Source organism: Gymnoscopelus braueri (genome assembly GCF_963280865.1).
Source record: "Gymnoscopelus braueri genome assembly, chromosome: 18".
Taxonomy (NCBI): domain Eukaryota; kingdom Metazoa; phylum Chordata; class Actinopteri; order Myctophiformes; family Myctophidae; genus Gymnoscopelus; species Gymnoscopelus braueri.
The window spans coordinates 11,143,215-11,162,818 of NC_137618.1; the positions used below are offsets into that span (position 1 = coordinate 11,143,215).

Below are 19,604 nucleotides of genomic sequence, written 5' to 3' on the forward strand. Positions count from 1 at the left end.
CACGCATGCATGCGCCCAATAGCATGCAGAGATGTGTATATATATAACAGCCATTCCCAACCTATGTAAGGCATGGCCCTGCCCGGCCCACTCTTGGGGCCGAGAAGATATTTCAAGTGGGCCACCAGATAATTGGCCAAAAAAAACGTACTATTTTAAAGCCTACAAAAGATGCATACAATACCTAGTTGGTGTGTAATCACAATGATGTGTAAATATAGTGTGCAAGAGTCTCTCTCTCTCTCTCTCTCTCTCTCTCTCGCTGTTGTTGCGACACATTGTGAACGTGTAGATATGCTATATATGGTATGCAACTCAGACACACAAATGATTCATTATAAATCATAAAATCAGGCATAACTCCAACCCCTGAAACGTCTACATGCCTATAAGCCCAACCTGAATATTGTCCTAATTGTAAAGCCTGAATGTAAAACACATTTTCTTTAGTGAAGACAAGGACATTGTGTCCATTCCTCAAATTCTACTGTAGCGACTTCTGGGGACATTTGGCCCCTCACAAGTATAGTAGCGTACACACACACACACACACACATGCACACACACACACACACGCGCGCACATGCGCGCACCATGCTTAATGTTCCTCCATTGCCTGCTATTTGCAAGACACATGGCCTCGGGGCGTGTGTGCTTTTAAAGAAAAATGAATAAAAAGGGAAGTGAGAGAGAGAGAGAGAGAGGGGAAGCTATTAAGAGGCAGGAAGTGTCGTGCTGCGCTGTCGGCGTGAGCGAGCGACGGGCGCGTTAATGTGCACGCCATGCCCCGCCCGTTCTGCTGGACAGCTTATACAGTAAGATGTCCTGGGGTCACTCCTCTCGGTGCGACTGACTGGCCGGGCTGGCATTACGCCAAGCAGACACAGTCCTGCTCCCCCCAAGCTCACAACGCAACGTTGTGAGCTTGTAGATATAGGTATAAAATGGGGCTAAATTAATTCATGTTTTATAACATAATAATTTATACCTGCAAAGTAACTACTAAAGTTTTCAAATAATTGTAGTGGAGTAAAAGTACAATATTTGCCTCTGAGATGTAGTGGAGTAGAAGTATTGACAATTGGAAATACTCCAGTAAAGTAAAAAAAAAAAAATCTCTCAAATTGTAAGTACAATACTTGAGTAAATGTAGCCTACTTAGTTACTTTACACCACTGGTCTACCTGTCTGTCTGCTCTTTCCGTCTATCCTCATGGCTGGTCTACCTGTCTGTCCCTCTGTCGTCCCCACAGCCTGCTTCCTTTCCTTATCCACTTTCAACCTCATCCCTGTTTTGGGAATGTCCTTATAGGCAACAACAACGTATTATAAATATATAAAATAAAAATGTAAACATTATTCAAGTAATAAATGTATAAAGAAATAGCATTTTTTCACCCTAAAATGTTAATACATTTCCATTAGAAAAACGGCACGAATTGCAGATCTACAAGCTTGCAACACGTCATATCATGATATGCTGTACTGAGAGCTTAGTTTGGCTATTTTCGCTATCCGTCGTGCAAAAGGTACTGTTGGACGTAAGTGTTTAATGTCTTTTCTACCTTGAATCTACTCCCTGTCCAAATGAGCTGATTTGACATTAAAATAACAACGCGTCGCCTCAAATCCATTGTCACTTCAAAGCTGCTGTCATTTTGAAACGGAACACGCCGTCCGAGGACTCGCTGCACAGGGGACATCTTAAAAAACACATTTTAATGGCTCGTTTTTAGCGTCAGAAATGAGATGATGGAGCAGGCAAACGTTGCATCGCCATCTCTCTGCTGATGTGTGGGAAGGAGGAAGGATGGGGAGAAGAAAACACAATGTTTTATATCCTCCTCGCAGGAGCATTTGCATATCAAAGGCTTGCACGCTTTGATGTGGTTATACAGTGTTTGAAGTGGGCAAGTGCGATGGGATTATATCTTGTGTGTGATAAGCAAGTCATGGGGACTTTTGAATCTGATGTCAGGTATTCCAGATTCCTTTTTTTAGTCTTTACCGCCCGCTTGTGTGAATGCTAGATTTGCATCACAATAGCATCTCTCTATGGTAAAAAGCTCCAAACACAACAGACTCATTGGAATTGCCGGTGGTAAGCACTAAGCAGTAATTTAGAGGGAAATCATGCAAAGGAGCTTCTCTTTACATTTTTATGAAAAGACCACAGCGTTTTGTTCGACTTCACGGAGTGATATGGCACTGTGTGAAATAGGGCTTTGAAATTGCCTATAATGTATTATAATATAATATAACCGCTGCTGCCGGGCAGAACCTTGTATGTCCCACAGCCGTTACGTTTCAGGAAATGGGGGGGGAACAGTTACCTGTGTTCCAATGGATCCAGTGTAGTTATTTGCGATTGGTTAAATATTCATTAAACTGACAGACAGAATTAACCACTTTCATTTGCCCCCCAAAATAGCCGATCTACGCATTGTCAGCGTGTAGTTTTGTTACTTTTTTACGACACTCGAGTCGTAACACTTATAAAACGTATTAAGACCTATTAAGACCTGGAACGCATCTGTGTCACTTTTTGATTTGAGCTAAAAAGCGTTATTTTACACTTTGGCTATTAAAAAATAGCAGATATACGAGCTTGTAGATCTGCTATTTTTGAAAAATTATTAAAATGTAATGAAAATCTTTGAATATTTTAACTGAAATCTTTGCTTCTGGGGGTCCTTGGAACAAAATATTTTGAGATGGGGGTCCGCGGCCAAATACATATAATTTTGGGGGTCCTTGACATGAAAAAGTTTGAAAACCACTGATATAGAAACATACATTTTTCAGAAAACCGCTAGGATTTAGAAGACATTTTGCAGAATCGGAACCTCAGGCCTCAATTGGGTTAAGTAAGGCAGCAGTGGCTCGGGAGGTGGAGTGGCCGTGCTGGAACCTGGAAGGTTCCCGGTTCCTATCCTTGCTTTTGAAACCAAAGGTTACTGGACATTCAACACGTTCACAAACACACATTAGATATACCAGTCCACGTAAGAGCAGTGAACAAAGAAAGACTGCCTTCATGTGTTATGCTCCACACAAATGGAACAAACTTCAGGACTCTCTGAAACCGGAGCGATTGGTCTCAATAGAGACATTCAGGGTGCTTCTTGAGGACACACTACATAGTGACTGCACCTGTTTCATGTAACACTATGTTTATTTGCATCTGTGACATTGTAATGTGATTCAAATGTTTTGTTATTGTTTTTAATTATGTATGTGTGTGTTTTATATGCTGTCATCAGGGTGTCCTTGAAAAAGAGAGCTTGCTCTCAATGGGCTTCCCTGAATAAACTAGAAAAAGTGCTCCTTGGAGCACAGGTCTCCGCCAGGTCAGGTACGTTATTGTGGCCTCCTGGTGGCGCTATAATAGGCCAATGTGAAAAGGGTGCCATTTTTTCTTAGGCCTTTCACAGCAATCGGACACTGCATTCATGATTTGAGGCATTTTGTTCCAAAAATGTGTTCTGCTAAATTACACCTGCTGGTGGCGCTATAACAGGCCAATGTGAAATGGGTGGCATTTCATCCTCGGTCTAGTGGGAATGTGCGTGTGAAAATTCATGGAAATTGCAAGCTGCGTTCATGATTTGAGGCATTTTGTTCAAAACAGACCAATCCTGCAAACTTTGGAAGCCAACCTTAGCCAATCAGGATGGATTATGGGAAATCGGACAGATCCGTGTTGATCACATGACTATAGAGATACTGTGTACCAATTTGCATGACGTTTGGATAAAATCTGTAGGAGTAATGTCAAAACATGGGTTTTGCACAAATCGGCCTCCTGGTGGCGCTATAAGGCCCATGTGAAAAATTTGGGGCAGAGGTTCTGAATTGGCATCCAGTGAGTGTGTGTGCACAGTTTTGCAGCGAGCGGGCCAAAGGTGCCGGAGATTAGCTGCTAACACACGGACAGGACACATACGGACGGAAGGATGGACGGACGGACGGACAGGGGGTAAACCATACTCTCTCGCCATGCCTTTCGGCCTGGCGGAGACAATAAAGGAAAAAGAAAGAAAGGTTTGATCCCCCCGGCCCCTCCTGGCTAAGGATCGAAGTGTCCTTTAGCAAGACACGGAACCCCTAACTGCTCCCGATGAGCACATCGGTGCCTTGCATGGTTTCCTCCGCCATCTGTGTGTGAAGTACGTTGTACAAGCACTTTGAAGAGTCAAAAAGGCGCTATATACTGCAAATGCAGTCCATTTACCATAAATTTACGGGGGAAGAAAATGGAGATACACGGTTTCTGCCCCGACAGCGACGATATAATATACATGACCGGTGTGTGCATGGGATGAACAGTGTTATGTAAGTGTGGTGAATGCTATGCTCGGCTCAGGAGCATCAGCTGTCAGATCAGCTGTCTATGGAACATGTTGTGCTGCTTTGAATAAAGTTGTGCGACTCTACAAGTTCCAGCAGTGTGCTGCCTGCTGTGCTGTGGTGGGTGTTGACTATAGAGCTGATCGCTGTTCATTCTTTAGCGATGAGACCAAGTTAGGCTTTATGGTTGTCATGTTGAATTCTATGACTTTTGCAACTTATCTAGTAGACCTGAGGCCGATTCTAAAAAAAAAAAGTTTTCTGGGAAAACAATGCTTTACAGAATTTTCAATGTTCACCTCAAAGATGATTTCTCAGCCTCTTTAGTTGATGGAAACTCATTTGAGAGCGTACCTTTTGCTTTTGCTGAAAATTAATAAATTTGCCCTAATGTTCATTAGTTCTTAATTAGAGTCTATGAAAAATGGAAGACAGATATACAGACAATTGTGGACTTTATATCTTCTTCTACTTCTTCTTCCTCCTCCTCCAGCTAACTCCAATCAGGGGTCGCCACAGCGGATCATCTGTTCCCGTCTACTGTTCTCTGCATCTTCATCGGTCACCCCAGCCACCTGCATGTCCTCTCTCACCGCATCCTCTTTGGCCTTCCCCTTCTCCTCTGGCCTGGCAGCTCCACCTTCAGCATCCTTCTCTCTTTGGCACAAGCAGTTCTCAATGTCATGCAGGTACGCACGCATGCACACACGCACACACGCACAAACGCACGCACGAACACAACGAACGCACGCACGCACGCACGAGCGCACACACACACACACACACACACACACACACACACACACACACACACACACACACACACACACACACACACACACACACACACACACACACACACACACTGAGAGAGAGACACACACACGCCCTGGTCCTTAACTTTGTGAAAATGAAATTACTATATTCCTGCAATTTTTCCCTTGATGGAAGATAAATCAATAGGTCACCAATATTGATGCAACGTGAGGCCTGCCAAGAGAAAGAGTAGGCGGAATAGTCCAAAGAACAGGCGTACCCGGACGTGTTTTATAACAAATATATTGTCAGTGTGCTTTGATTGAATTTATTTATTTGAAAAAAAAAGAGTGATTTTGTTTGCGGTTGTTTTGCCGCACGAGCACAGAAGCAATGTATAAACATGTTCGACAGTATCCAACGCTAACTGTGCAATGCAATAATCGTTAAAAAGTAATTAACCATCGACAACACACACGCCAAGCATTTGCCTTTGTATTGGGAAATGAGTGCGCATAAAGTACTGCTAGTAAATACATACAAATATTCATGACTTTTTTGTGTAGTGCATATCGTCTCTGTCGGGTGGAAACCTCATACGTCCAAAAACAGTTACTTTTCAGGATTCAAATTCAAAAATATCAAAAGTCAGAAAAAAAATATCAAATATCAGATCTACAAGCTCAAAACGCGTCGTTTCGCGCCGCGTTTCGAGCTTGTAGATCTGCAACTTTTGATGCTTTTGTGTGACGCTGTATGATCAAGTAGGGCGTTAATTTACGAAAAAAACATAAAAGGTTAGAATATGGAGATAAGAGGTTTCTGCCCGACAGCAACGATACATATTGCAATCATGTGTTTTAATCAAAAAGGCACACCTGGACTTGTGTCACGGCACACCAGTGTCACGAACAAAAGGAAAGGGTCCGCACACCGTCTTAATGCTCCCAACAAAATGTAATAAATGAAGTGGTCAAAAACAACAACGTTTCGGCCGATGTGGCCTTCGTCAGGTATACTCCAGTGTGCCTCGAAACACTGTTCTGTAAACACTGCTGATGGAACTTTAAGACTTTAGATTACTGGAGATTACTTCTTTGAAATACCGTGTTCACTGCAGTCAGACCCTTTAGTGTTAGCTTCGAGCGCTTGCAGCTAGACACAGCGACGATCAATCAGGTCCCTCTTTCTCGCCAAAACCTTTATTTCAGGAGGCTTAAAGCCATGTCAAATCATGATCTTGGCTGGGAAGTTTGGCAAAGACTCAACGCTTAGTCTGGGCCAAAATAGATGAATGCAATAACATGGCAGTTGAAGTAGGCAGAGGTTTTTTGGGGGGGCGCTAAACAAATATTGTCTACATGGTCTGTTTTGGTCGAAAATGACCCCCAAACACCTTCCAGCAAGATTTGCCACCAAATATTATTTCAATATATTTAGATTGATACAAAAGTAGCACACGGTATTACAATGTGTCACAACACTAATCAATTCAAGCTGCACTATATGCACCTTTCCTGTTCTAGCCCGGACTCCTGCGTACATGCTGGAATTTATTTTACCACTGAGCTAACGGAGCCTGCCTGCTTGCTCAGGGGAGATATAGAATGTGTGCCAAATGTAAAAAAAAAAAAGTCAAATCCGGAACAGGATCGTGTAAAAGGTCAAACCAGAACAGCAGGGAGACAACATACAACCACCTCAATTGTATACGTTATATTGTATTAACACACTCTGCCATACAGATTGGACAAAATGAAATTGTATTCACTAAAGTTGCATAATACAGCTTTAAGTCCTATTTTATACTTTCAAAAATGTCAACACTGCAAAACATTGTGTATACTGTATACACGCTCACAGCATGTTGTATTGGGAAGGGTTCTGACCCTACTATTCACAGCAATAATCAAGAGTCATTATACCAGGCAATGTTTTTCAAATCTTCTGTTGTCCAATGGTGGTGAGCCTGTGTGAATTGTAGCCTCAGATTAGCCTCAGATAGAAGTGGGACCTGGTGTGGTCTTCTGCTGCTGTAGCCCCATCTGCCTCAAGGTTTGACGTGTTGTGCTTTCAGAGATGCTCTTCTGCATACCTCGTTCATAACAATTGATTATTTTAGTTACTGTTGCCTTTCTGTCGGCTCAAACCAGTTTGTCCATTCTCCTCTGACCTCTGGCATTAATATAATGTTTTCACCCACTGAACTGGCGCTCACTGGAATTTATTTTCTTTTTCGCACCATTCTCTAAACCCTAGATATGGTTGTGCAAGAACATCCCAGTATATCAGCAGTTTCTGAAATACTCCGAACAGCCTGTTTGGCACCAACAGTTCAAAGTCACTTAAATAAAAAATGTTCCCACATTTTGATGCACAATTTGAACTGCAGCAGATTGTCTTGATCATATCTACAGGCTTAAATGCATTGACGTTGTTGCCATGTAGTTGGCTGATTAGGGATGTTATAACGCACAGGTGGACAAGTGGCCGGTCAGTGTATATATGTGAAACGTTTCGAATCATATTGTTTGGCCTGGCAGTTTGAGTAACGTCATTGTTTATTCTACATAATGACATCATCCAGACCCATAGAGAGAGAGTTCTGTTACGCTTTGATCTCGCCGCAAAGTGGGCTGCTATGGGCTGTAGTTCCAAACATTGGAACTTTCTCATTGAGATAGACATTCCATCCTTACGATGGGAGTCTATGCTAGTGTCGTCACTCTCATGCTAGATCACGCTGACGTCATCACGAAACAACATAACGTCGTCAACATAGCCTCGTCCTATAAAATGAATTTTCAAATAAACAAAATGTTATTCAGCAACTTCAAACAACGATTCTGCCCCGCCATACCAAATACCCTCAGACATTAGACTGCGTGCTGTGTCGCACAGGGATTCCCATTCTCATATCGACAGGCGTCGGCTTCCTTGATTAGCCAACCCGACCCTACCTGCACCGCTTGGCCCATTCTTTGTCCGACTACTTCACGGCTGAACCGTTATACCGGTCACAATAGGCCTCTTTTAAGTAATTTTACTATAGAGCAAGACTCTGAAGAATCGGTTTGGATCCACAGCTGGTGTGAGGGATGTTGTGCTGGACGGTACATCTGGAAGGAGGACCAGAGGGAGACTGCGGTGCCGCCGTGACAGTGGGAAACAAGGTGTACTCGTTCGGAGGGTACGAGCTGAAACACAGGGATCAGATCGGCGTGCAGGTCTTCAACACGGTGTCGTTGCACTGGACAAAGCTGCCCCCGGTGGCGGGCGGAAGAGAGAGCCACCCTGAGGTTCCTTCCACATGCGAAGGTCACACAGCCGTGCTCATAGAGCACACCGTATACATATGGGGCGGCGTCAAGTACCACTACCCGGGGGCATACTGCGACCTGCTTTACGTGTTTGACGTCGACACCCACAGATGGTTCGAGTCCCGGGTGTCCGGGGCGGTTCCGGAGGCGAGGTACCACCACTCGGCCTGTGTCTTGGGGAACGTCATGTATGTATACGGAGGATACAACAAGCTGAGCGTGTGCACTAACGACATTTACAAGTTGGACTCCGCCACAACGGTCTGGTCTTTGATTAACACCAGAGGCACGCCGCCGCCCGCCTCATCGTGTCACTCTGCCACCATCATCGGGACGAAGATGTTGGTGTTCGGCGGCCATTTTGAGAACAACAACGTCAAAGTGCTCGACACGGAGACCAACTGCTGGCTGAGCGCACCCTTTACACAGCTTCCGGAACGACGCTGGGTTCATTCGGCGTTCGCTTACGGCGGAGAGCTGTACATATTCGGTGGCAACCCGGAGACCTTCAGGTTCAACCCGGAGACCTTCTCCTGGAAGAAGGTCGAGCCCACGGGGGAAGGTCTGCGTCCGTATTGTAGGATGTGCTGTTGCATGGTGGGAGATCGTATCATCCTCTTCAAAGGGTACAAAGGAAGCTGTGTGTACGTCTTGGACTTTTGTCCCAGTATGAAGACCTTGTGCAAGCTGGCGGTTATTCGGTACGGTCTGGACATCAGGTGGGAGCTGGCAGCCATGAGTAGGCTACCAACGGCAACTGGGAAAAAAGTAAGAAAAAAACGAATACAATCTAGAAAATGTGCTCCTCGGAGCCAGTACTGTTCCTGATTAATCCTGTCTTACCTATTTATATTACATATTGTCACGTGTCACTTGACCAATGTTACCTCACTTCAAAAACATAAATGGATTTTTGAAGTGACACACCTTTATTTATAGGATTTTATTTCGTCATGCGTCTCGCTAGCCAATCAAAAGCATTGGTGACAACATATTGTCACGTGTCACGTGAAGCTTGACCAATGTTAGCTTGGCTAGGGGGGGGGGACACACAGCGGGACGGGAACGAAAACATACTCTCCACCTCTGGTGGAGACAATAATGATAATGACTCATTGGGCTCGCCATAAAAACAAACCACTAAAAGAAACAAGACCAGGAGACCTGGTTCTGCCAGACCCAAAATGAAGTCCTAGTATGTAACACACCTACTAACCACTTTATAACTGAAGTTCATGATGTCATGAATAGTTCGTGACGAAAGGGGACGTCACAAACTTTTTTTGGGCTGGGGCCGGAGGACAAATGGCCCCTGCCCATGTATGGACGAAACAGGTACAAAGCCTCATGTAAGCCCGACCCCTTGGGTCTGGCAAAAAAGAGAGACGAGGTCTTATATCAACAATATTAAACGTATATGTGAAAGAGAAACGTGTGGAGGTACTGCCTTAGCTTGTATACTCACAGTACAACAGGAATTTGGCGCTAATCAGTCCAGCAGATTGAGAGATCACCCCGGACAAACACACACAGACGAAGACCTATAGATCACAGTTTATCTGGTCCAGGGACCACCAGGGGTTCAAATGGACCCCTATGGGACTGTAACTGCAGTAGGGTAGGTCACAGCATCTGATGGGTAACCTTATCTGCAAACAAAACTACTAATGTGATAGCATATGCTGAAAGACAGAACCCAACCCTGGACTAATGTCGATATTATAGGCTATAAAAGAAAGAAACAACATTATTTTTGTCCTTTTTTTTTAAAAACTACATTTAGTTTTAGCAGTCAGTGATAAACGAGAAACATAAATGAGGTTAACCTCGGGATAATGAATGAAATGAATGAATGAAAAGCTGTATTTCGAACATTAAAAGTAAACAACAAAATCAGCAACAACAAAGCAATATAAAAAGCAAGCCCTAGAGGCAACAACAAACAATACTAAAATAACGAATAAAACGTATCTAATCCTACCTCTTTATTCCTCAACGTCATCACTTGACCTACATATTTAACACAATACTGAACAAGCAACCACAAAGAGAAATTAAACGGGCAATTAAATAATATTGAACAGTAAACCTTATAGACACCTTATATCTTATAGATTGTTGGGGGTTCGCTGAGCTAAACCGCTAAATCCAAATTCCAAGTTTTTACTGAGGCTGTGGCCGCTTTCTGTATTTAATAAATGCAGTGACACAAACTAGAGCAGTGGTTCTCAAACCTTTTCATGTCAAGGACCCCCAAATTAACACTAATTAGCCCGCGGACGCCCATTTGAAAATATATGCCAGGGACCCCCATAAGAGAAGATTTGTACGGCTCTAGCAGTGATTCTCAACAATTTGAATTTCAAGGACCCCCAGTTTGACATGCATTATTAGGCTACGGACCCCCACTTAATGGCATTTCTATCTCTGGGACACCAGTTTATATTGTAATGTTAATGTAACTCTGAGAGTGTACAAATGGGGTTCCATTTGTACACTCTTAGATTTGCAGACCCATAAGGGTCCATTTGGTTCCTAACTATCATTTCTCCACTTTGAGAACCAATGAACTAGAGGTTATGACTATAGCCTGCCCTAAACCTAACCCTCAATGTTATACAGTAAGGGGTTAGGGGCTGTACAAGTACACCTCCTGGACATGACACTAGTATGTCCCAGGGACTGACCCCCAATCCAACCCTTGCAGCTGAGTGCCAAGCAGAGAGGATTTGTATATTCTTTGATATGACTCAGCCAGGGATTGAAAACTCTAACCAAAGGGCCACTAAGCCGGTAGGTCAGTGTTGCGAAAAGTATATTTTCACACAAAGTAAGTTGTTCTCTGTGGTCTCCAATGAAGTGGAACTCTTTCAAGAGAGATGTTCAACTATCAGCCTAAAGCTGCAAAATACAACACATTCAAGTAAACAGCCCCCAAAAGCCAAACTCTCTCACCTCTATATGCTAATAAATGTGATCAATGTCATATTCAACTCTGTTGCCACACTCCTGGCGCAGTCTGCTGTGCTCACTAATGCACAGATCACGTTTTATTGCAAAGATAAACATCACAGACAGAATGCATTATGTTGCCCAAGTCCATGGTTTGGTTTGCCTCTCAACAGAAGTAAAATCATGGTTTTCAGGGTTTTGCATCCATCTGTCGGCTCAGATAAGACATTTGAGGCTGCATTTAAAGAACTGGAATTGAAGTACTTGATGTACTTTTGATACGTTTTACAGTTTGAATTTGGGCATTTCTATGCAAATGAAAGGAACAGGCTTAGAAAAGAGATTCAAAGAGAGAGCTAAAAGGGAGTAATTTCTATTTAAATTTAAAGAATTTACCTAAAGTTTGACCAAAATTATTTTACTCTTGTGTAGATGTGACACAAGATGTAACAATAAAGAAACCTTGAACCTTGAACCTTTTTTGACAATAAGGAAGTGAACCAAAATACATCATAATCGTCAATGGTCAGTGCAAACTTCCAGGCAGCATGGCTATTGGCATTATAGTTTTGTTTTAAAGAGGGGAAACTGGTGTCATATCAGGTCTTATAAGCTTTGGTTACTGTTGCCTGAGATTAGGATCTAAATTCCGAACACAAATATGAAACAATAAGAGGCACAACAATTTTCAAGCACTCATCCCACCAAGGAAATCAAATCTGCAACACCGAATCCCTCTGCAGCCAGCCCACTGCCTTTTTAAACGCAATTTATCCATCGTCACAATTTGTTTTTGATGGTAGGACATCGTCTCAACCGAGGTAATCAATACAGATTGAGAGGAGCGACATTAGATAGGCCCATTCTCACAAAGCTTACTGCACAGACAAAACTCTAGACGCCGTTTTAAGTTTCGGATATCATAAGCAGTGTAATAATATTTTATTATCGATTCGGTTATGAATAGTTGAATATGATGAGAGCAGCTATCAAAGCTTCTCTGTTTCTTCCTCTCTCTGTCTGTCTGGTTGGTGAGCAGGGGAATTATCTGTGTGTTTTTCAGAGCAGGACGGCAAATGCCGAGGGCTCATTGTTCACTGCTTTGAAGCAATGGTTCTATGGTCAAGGACCCCCAAATTAAGATGTACTTGGCCGCAGACCCCGATCAGAAAATATGTTGTCCCAGGGACCCCCATACAAGATCTGCATACAAAATACAAAGATTTTTTAGAGAAGAGCAGATCTACAAGCCAACAACACGTCGCAGATCGGCTATATTAACTCGTTTGGCTGGGGACCCCGTGGAACCCCCTCTGGACCGGACCCCACTTTGAGAACAACTGCTTTTGACCAAATACTTTGTTGTACGTCAAATAAGCTAAAGAGAGAAAGAAAGAAAAGGCAGATTTGACACGTTTTGAGCTTGTAGATCTGCAATTTTCACAGAATGTTCTTCTGTTTACCTTCCGTATGCTTCTATTTTTGGCCCAATATTCTATTCCGACGTGCCCAGAACAAGGGAGGCTAGGGTTAATGTGGTTTAATACAGGTAGAGGCATCGCTCCTAATCAGTTCTTCATCTGTCACATTTATGGATTTGCGTCTGGGGCTGAATGACTCAGTGGAGCCATGGGAAAATCAACCCTGGAGGTTTATTTACACAGAGAGAGAGAGACTCCCATTAGACATTTCTCACATGCCACTCCTCTTCATTTGGCTTAGGCCCTTATCAGGAGGGAATGGGGAAATTGGAAAAGGCTTTGTTATGCCAGGCAATCGCCTGCTGTTTGTGACTCCGCTGTGAGAGCATATCTCAACAATAATAATGCTGATCAACATTTTGCTGTCACTCGTTCACTTTTTTTCTTTAATGACATTCTGCTTAACGCTTTGATTCGTTTGGACTTAGTATCTGTTTAAAAGGAAGTATGACCAAAAAAAAGAGTACTAGCACTGCGATGGAAAACATTTTTAATGAATGTGTCTCTGAATGCAATTTGTCTGCCTGTCGTCCAGTTAGCACCATATCTCCAAAGGTCTTGAACAGATTGGAATGACACTTTAGGGAACGATTTGTCATTGGGCAAAGAAGAAATGATTCGCTTCTCACACTGATTGAACAAAAGGAGACATAGCTGGAGGCGGGCGTGGCCTCGGTGCCGTGCTACCAGCTTGTATCTGCTATTTTCGAATAGCCCAAAGGGGTTAAAAAAAAACCTAAGCGTTGTCTGTTTCCCGTACGTCGTTGAATGACACCAATCAGTCATGATTGGAATAAGTTTGGGTTTTAATTTAACCCCCGAGCAGAGCGCACTGATAGTGGAGACGCGCACACTCTGCTGCTTTGCAACATAAAGAAGTCCTGCGTCCTCCCGTGGTTCGTGACTGACACCACGTTTATGAGAGATAGATAGCCTGGGGCTGTCATCATGTGAACGTTTACGGAGTGACTGATTAATGCGTAAACATTAATGGAGGCTGGTGTGGTGTGGGCTGGTTTGGTTACCTATATCTCCGATTACCTTATGAAGATCACTTGCGCTGGCTGGGCTCAGACGGCATTCGTGCGTCGGGTATATCCTTAAACGAGGTTCCACATAACTCCAGAAAGACGTACCATACCGTAGGCTACCCAAGTTGGGAGACTTCACTCTCGTGTCGTAAAAATATTCCAGCGCAGCAGTCCCCCAAATCCTATTGCAAGTATGCGCTCATCTTAACACAGAGCCAGTAAAGCACTGTTTAAATGGCTGAATAATTAAGCATCCAACTTGTAACATTGTAAATACTGTATGTTATATTGTTTTTTATTGCTCGATTGTAATTGCTTGTACACTTGGAAATATCCTACCAATTTCATATGACACACAATATTCGTATTTTCACATGTATTATTTATTAGTTTTAGAGCTACACATTCAGTGAATACCTATGTTTAGATGCCTGTCAGATGGTCAGACAATGCTGCTCCGCAGGTCTACGATGGGACAAACGAGGGTAGACAAATCCTACATGCCGTCAGACCAGACGTGAGATCTGAGCGTGCCATACGCAATGATAAATGCCGACAATTGCGGTGATCTCGCCGTATGCCCATTAAGGTCTACACCACTTTGATAAATGAGGGCCACTGTGAGGTCAGAAGAATATCTCAACATGTCTCAATGTGACTAAAAAAACACTGATTTTAAATGAAGACTCAAATATGTATGCCTACTGGCTATGCTTGTTGTGGCCACCCAATTAAAATAGTTTACATTCATTTTGAAGAATAATGAAGACAAGGTCGTGGTTTGTGGAGTTTGTGGTGAGTATTGCCTCCGTCTGAAAAAAAATCCCTACCCATTTTGGCCACAAATAAGCTCTTAATAAGTTGTGCTGAATAGATTTGGTCATTGTGATTAGAATTAGATATTGCCAAAGTCAAGTTTGCAGAAATCCACGTGTTGATGCTTACCATTGAAAATAGACTTTGAGAGACTTTTGCTGCTACTGTGGCAATTTCAGAACATATTCTTTTATCGTATTGTATTCATTATATTTGTTGTTCTTGTTTTGATGTAACTTTAATGCAATCCGGAAGTTTAAAAGAAGGTTGAATAAATGAATGAACATTGAGTCTGCGTAGCTTTCTCATTCAACACATCATGAAACATAATAATGACCCCAAGGCTGATAGAGATGCTTCTGCCTCTTCTAATTATAGGCTGTCAGCCTCACAAAACTTGACGACTCGGTGGAATGATTCTGCTACTTTTTTTCCTCCCCAATTGTGTAAGAACTCAACGTTACGTGTCTAGACCCCCCAATGTGGTTAAAAAGTGTGAGGTTGTCTTTGTCTGTGTGGGTTTTCACTTTCCCATTGTACTTGTGAAGCAGTTTTTAGTGCTAATAGGATGAAGTGTTTGAAAAGATTTCCATTTGGCAAAGAGATAGATGGGTAGATCTAGAGGAGAGCTTTGGTGAGACTACAAGTGAGCGGTATTTGTAATGAACTGTTAGATTTAACACTTAACTTTTACAGTTTGTGGAAGAGAAACAAAATGGATACATGACAGTAACACCCAGTGGTGGAAAGTACAAGCACATTTATAAGAATTGTACTTTCAAGGCACAACATGGCACTTAGTATTTCCATTGTTTCAATACTTTATACTTCTCCACTACATCTCAGAGGCAAATATTGTACTTTCTACTACACTGCAATTATTTGAAAAAACGATGTACTAGTGACTTTGCAGATTTAGATTACTAGAGGTTAGGGCCGCCCTCACACCTACCTTGCACTGCCGATCCGACTGATATGGAGATCTCTGTATCTGTCAGAGATCTACATATATAGAGATCCCTGATGTCATCAGTATATGCCCACATATGGGCATGCCCCCTTTTGTGCCCATATATGGAGCTGACTGATTTGTTTGCGCCTGATGCCATGACAACACATAGACAACACACTCCACATTTGGGCGTGGCTGCATTGGGAACTCCTTATATGGTTATGGCTGAGTCATGGTGACATGAGCGTGACGTCAGAGGTCCACCTTCCCGCCGGCACTCCCTTAAGCCAATTTTAATATAGGATTAATATAAGACATACATTAACAAATTAAGCCCTATTTTGTATTTTCTATTTTGCTGTGAGCTTATAGAGCCGCTATTTTCGAAAGATGTTTTACAACATTCGGCATAATGAGTAGCTTACTTTAAAATGTTGGTAAGTATATTTTAAAATACATTCGTACTTTCACTCAAGTAACATTTTTAATACATAGGAATAACTAGTAATACCAGTAAGTACTAGGAAGAGTACGTCTACATTGGGGTATACTACTTTTATGTAAGCAAAAAAAATAATCTGAATACTACTTCCACCACTGGCCCAATGCTCATCATTTAGGAGGAAATAGGCTTAGAAAATGTAAGCTTGGCAGTCCCTCAAAAATAACAAATAACCTCCAGGGCTATATAACGAAGATAGCCTCTCCTTGAGCACAATTAAACTACACTGTCTGTCTGTCTGCCTGTCTGTCTGTTAAACTTTGAGACAGACTGTCTGTCTAAAAAAAACGTCTTTGAAAATGGTCTCGTCTGGTAAAAAGAAAATAATTCTATATATTTCTTTTTTTCCCTCTCTCTGCCTTTGTGTTTTCTCTGTTCTCTCATCCCGACAAGGATCAATAAATACTGTAAGTGTCTCCCCCCCCCAAAAAAAAAAAACACAATGACAAATGTCTCGCGGTTAATTTACAGCGCGGTCCCCGAAGATAAATGGCCAAGTCATTCTGTCGTCCATGTCGTCTGCAAAGCAGAAAACCATCCTTCATGGCCTTGCCTAGGGGAAGGACGTGATTGACAGGTGAACCCAGTAGGGTTTTGTCCTGGAGAGGGGGGGGGGGGGGTCGTAGAGATCAGTGGTTCTCAACCTAGAGTCTTGGGCCCCACCAGGGGTACAAATGGGGTCCCATACCTGAAAGGGGGGTCCGTGGTCTAATGCATATAAAAATGGGGGTCCTTGAAATAAATAAAAAAGGTTGAGAATCACTTAACGAAACTATTCCGGGACCCCCAATCTACACAGTCAAATTCTCAGTACTTATTTAACTTTGAGTGTTCAAAATAATGTGGTTCCATTTGTACACATATGAGTTACAGACCTGTAAGGGTCCATTTGGAACCCTGATGGTCCCGAACTCGAAGTTGAGAACCAGTATCGTAGATGAAAGGAGGAGTCACGTGCTCCTCACCTTTTAAATCCCAAATTGGAATGTTATCAGCATATAGCTGTTTTACTTTTTATTGTTCCCAAGTGTCTTTGTCTTGATATTAATTTCTACTTTTTTGACACGGTGTGGGAGGATGATCTCATCTGTATTCTGTACATCAGTGATATTCAACTGGTGGGCCGTGGGCCAAATCCCCCCCACTGGGGAGCTTTTCTTGTGGCCCCTGGAACACATTCCATATTCAAATGTATAACATATAAGCTACTAATTAGAATGGAGATGTCTGTGAATCACTCTGGGCTACAAATGAACACCCGCCAGGACTGCATTTGCAGTCGTAAAACTGCACTCAGCCTCACCCCTCACTCATCCCATGTCCTAGGGGGCCGTGGGGGTGTCATGGTGGACGGCTTGGGCAGTCAGGGATCTCCAGCGCTCTCCATCTTTCTGCTGTGCGTGGTTCGGAAGCTGCAGCCAGTCCATTCCTTGATGATGTCCATCCAGGACTATCTCTGCTTGCGTCTTCTTCGCTTTCCCTCTACTGCCGGGGTCTTCAACAGGGGTCCGACCGGGACCCCTAGGGGGTCCTTACCACAGGGGTCCGCCAAATCTTTGTGTGTTGTGAGCTTGTAGATCGGCAATTTTTGGCAAAGAGATTTGGTGTAGAGGGGGGAAAAGAGCAACGTACAGAGTGAAAGGTCAAGTTTATCAAGTATTGACGGTTCAAGTGGTTAAATGTCTGAAAACATACATTACCAAAATCCACTGATGATTGTGCTTTCAAACAATGAAACTATATGAAAAATCTATGGAAAAAGTTGTAGGCTTCATCTGTCTCTCTCAACTAAGGGGTCCTTGGCCTGAAAAACATTGAAGACCCCTGCTCTGCTGCCCCCTGTAGGATGGTCTTTGACAGGGAGGTATACGTCTTGTGACATGACCACACCAGGCCAGTTAGCCACGTTTTACTGTTTACTGAGTAGTAATCTCTCAAGAACAGATTTTGCTCTGCGTTTGAATCTGTCGGGGGGGTTCGTCATATCGCGTACGCACTGGCCTACAAGTGGGCGTGCCTTCAGATTAGGAAGCAGGCCGCGCTTTGTAGTGGGCGGGATTTACATGTCTGCCGATCCTTCCCCACTAGAAGCAAACCTAAACTCATTTAACAATAGCGTCCTCGGAGCAGACAAAACCACGGAAAGATATTCACATTTTAACTTGCTCTTTCATCATAGAAACAAGTGGGCTTATAACCAAAACGATCCATGTTCTTTGGGAGAAATGGTGTTAGTGTTCCGTGTAGAAATATTGTTAGTGGGAATGAAAACATAGTCGCACCACCGGAAGTGAAAGGCTGAAGGCAGACCAGAACCCCGGTTTCCTTGCGCACGTGTGCTACGTCGACTTCCTCCCAGAGCCAAGTAAAAAACAGCAGAGGGCGCTGTTTTTCCTTTTCATTTGGCGATGGGTTCCCAGATTGACTGAGTAGAGGCTCCTGTGCTCCAGCATGGGTTGGTAACTAGCTGTCTAATGTAATCAATTGACCGGTGTTCTTTATATGATATATGTAGCATCCTTCACAGTGGCGTAGACGGACCTTTTTTCCGCATGGGGTTTCAGATCAAAAGGGCCCCCTCTGGGTTCTCATAACCCAGCATCCCTATGTAAGCTATGCCACTGCTATAGTATCCGCTGTGAGTGTGAAAACTGCACAGGTATAGACAAGGGAATAGAGTTCTATAGAACAGTAAATCAAACACTACCCATAATTAATTTGATTAGCTGCAGCTGTGTTGCAGGTTTGTTTGTACAGTATATCACATTGTAACTAGGCTGTATTCATTTTTTTACATGAACTGCAATCCTCTTCACGCCAGTGTCCACAGGACATGAATAACTTCCAAGCAGCCCGTTGTCCTACTCAGAGTCCGCCGGGGGGAACGGAGAGCCACTCTTCTATCCAGTGGAGCAGGGCCTCCACTGTACAACACGATCAGGCCACTCCACGCCTTTTCCTATTTTCCGCTGGTTCATCTCCACGCTCCGTCGGAGACAAGAGGGTGTCTCCTCTCTCCGCTCCCCGGTGTTCCCTCACACGGTGGAGCTCCCATCCATCATCGTACCCTCGTCTTTGACCGCGATCATCGTCCTCCACGCCTCTTTTAGCCCCCCATAGGACCCAACTCCACTTCCTCTCTCTCTCTCTCTCTCTCTCTCTCTCCCCCACACTGCTCCTCTTTTCCACCCCTAGCTCTTCCACTCTCTGGCTCGGTCTCACCAGTCACACCCTATGGATCTACCAGTGGTGGAAGAAGTACTCAGATATTTTACTTAACACATTGTGTGCCAGAGGTTTATTAAAATAGTGTACGTTCAGTGCCTGCATATCTTCCATCCACTTACGTTGATATGTTTCGTGCTGTAGAAGCCCCGACGCGGAAGTGCTTGTAAACAAAGCGTGCGTGCGAGACGGCGGAGGGTCCCGACTAACGCCTGGAAC

At 43.4% G+C, this 19,604-nt stretch overlaps 1 protein-coding gene across 1 annotated transcript; it reads left to right on the forward strand.

The window, feature by feature from the left end:
- Nucleotides 1–8,204: 8,204 nt before the first annotated feature.
- LOC308106227 (kelch domain-containing protein 3-like) lies at nucleotides 8,205–19,280 on the forward strand (the record flags this gene model as incomplete). The annotated part of the gene is made up of 3 exons (XM_080457283.1): nucleotides 8,205–9,165; nucleotides 17,487–17,666; nucleotides 19,030–19,280. The coding sequence occupies 3 exons, from the start codon at nucleotides 8,205–8,207 to the stop codon at nucleotides 19,278–19,280; spliced, it is 1,392 nt and encodes a 463-aa protein (XP_080313409.1).
- Nucleotides 19,281–19,604: the final 324 nt, after the last annotated feature.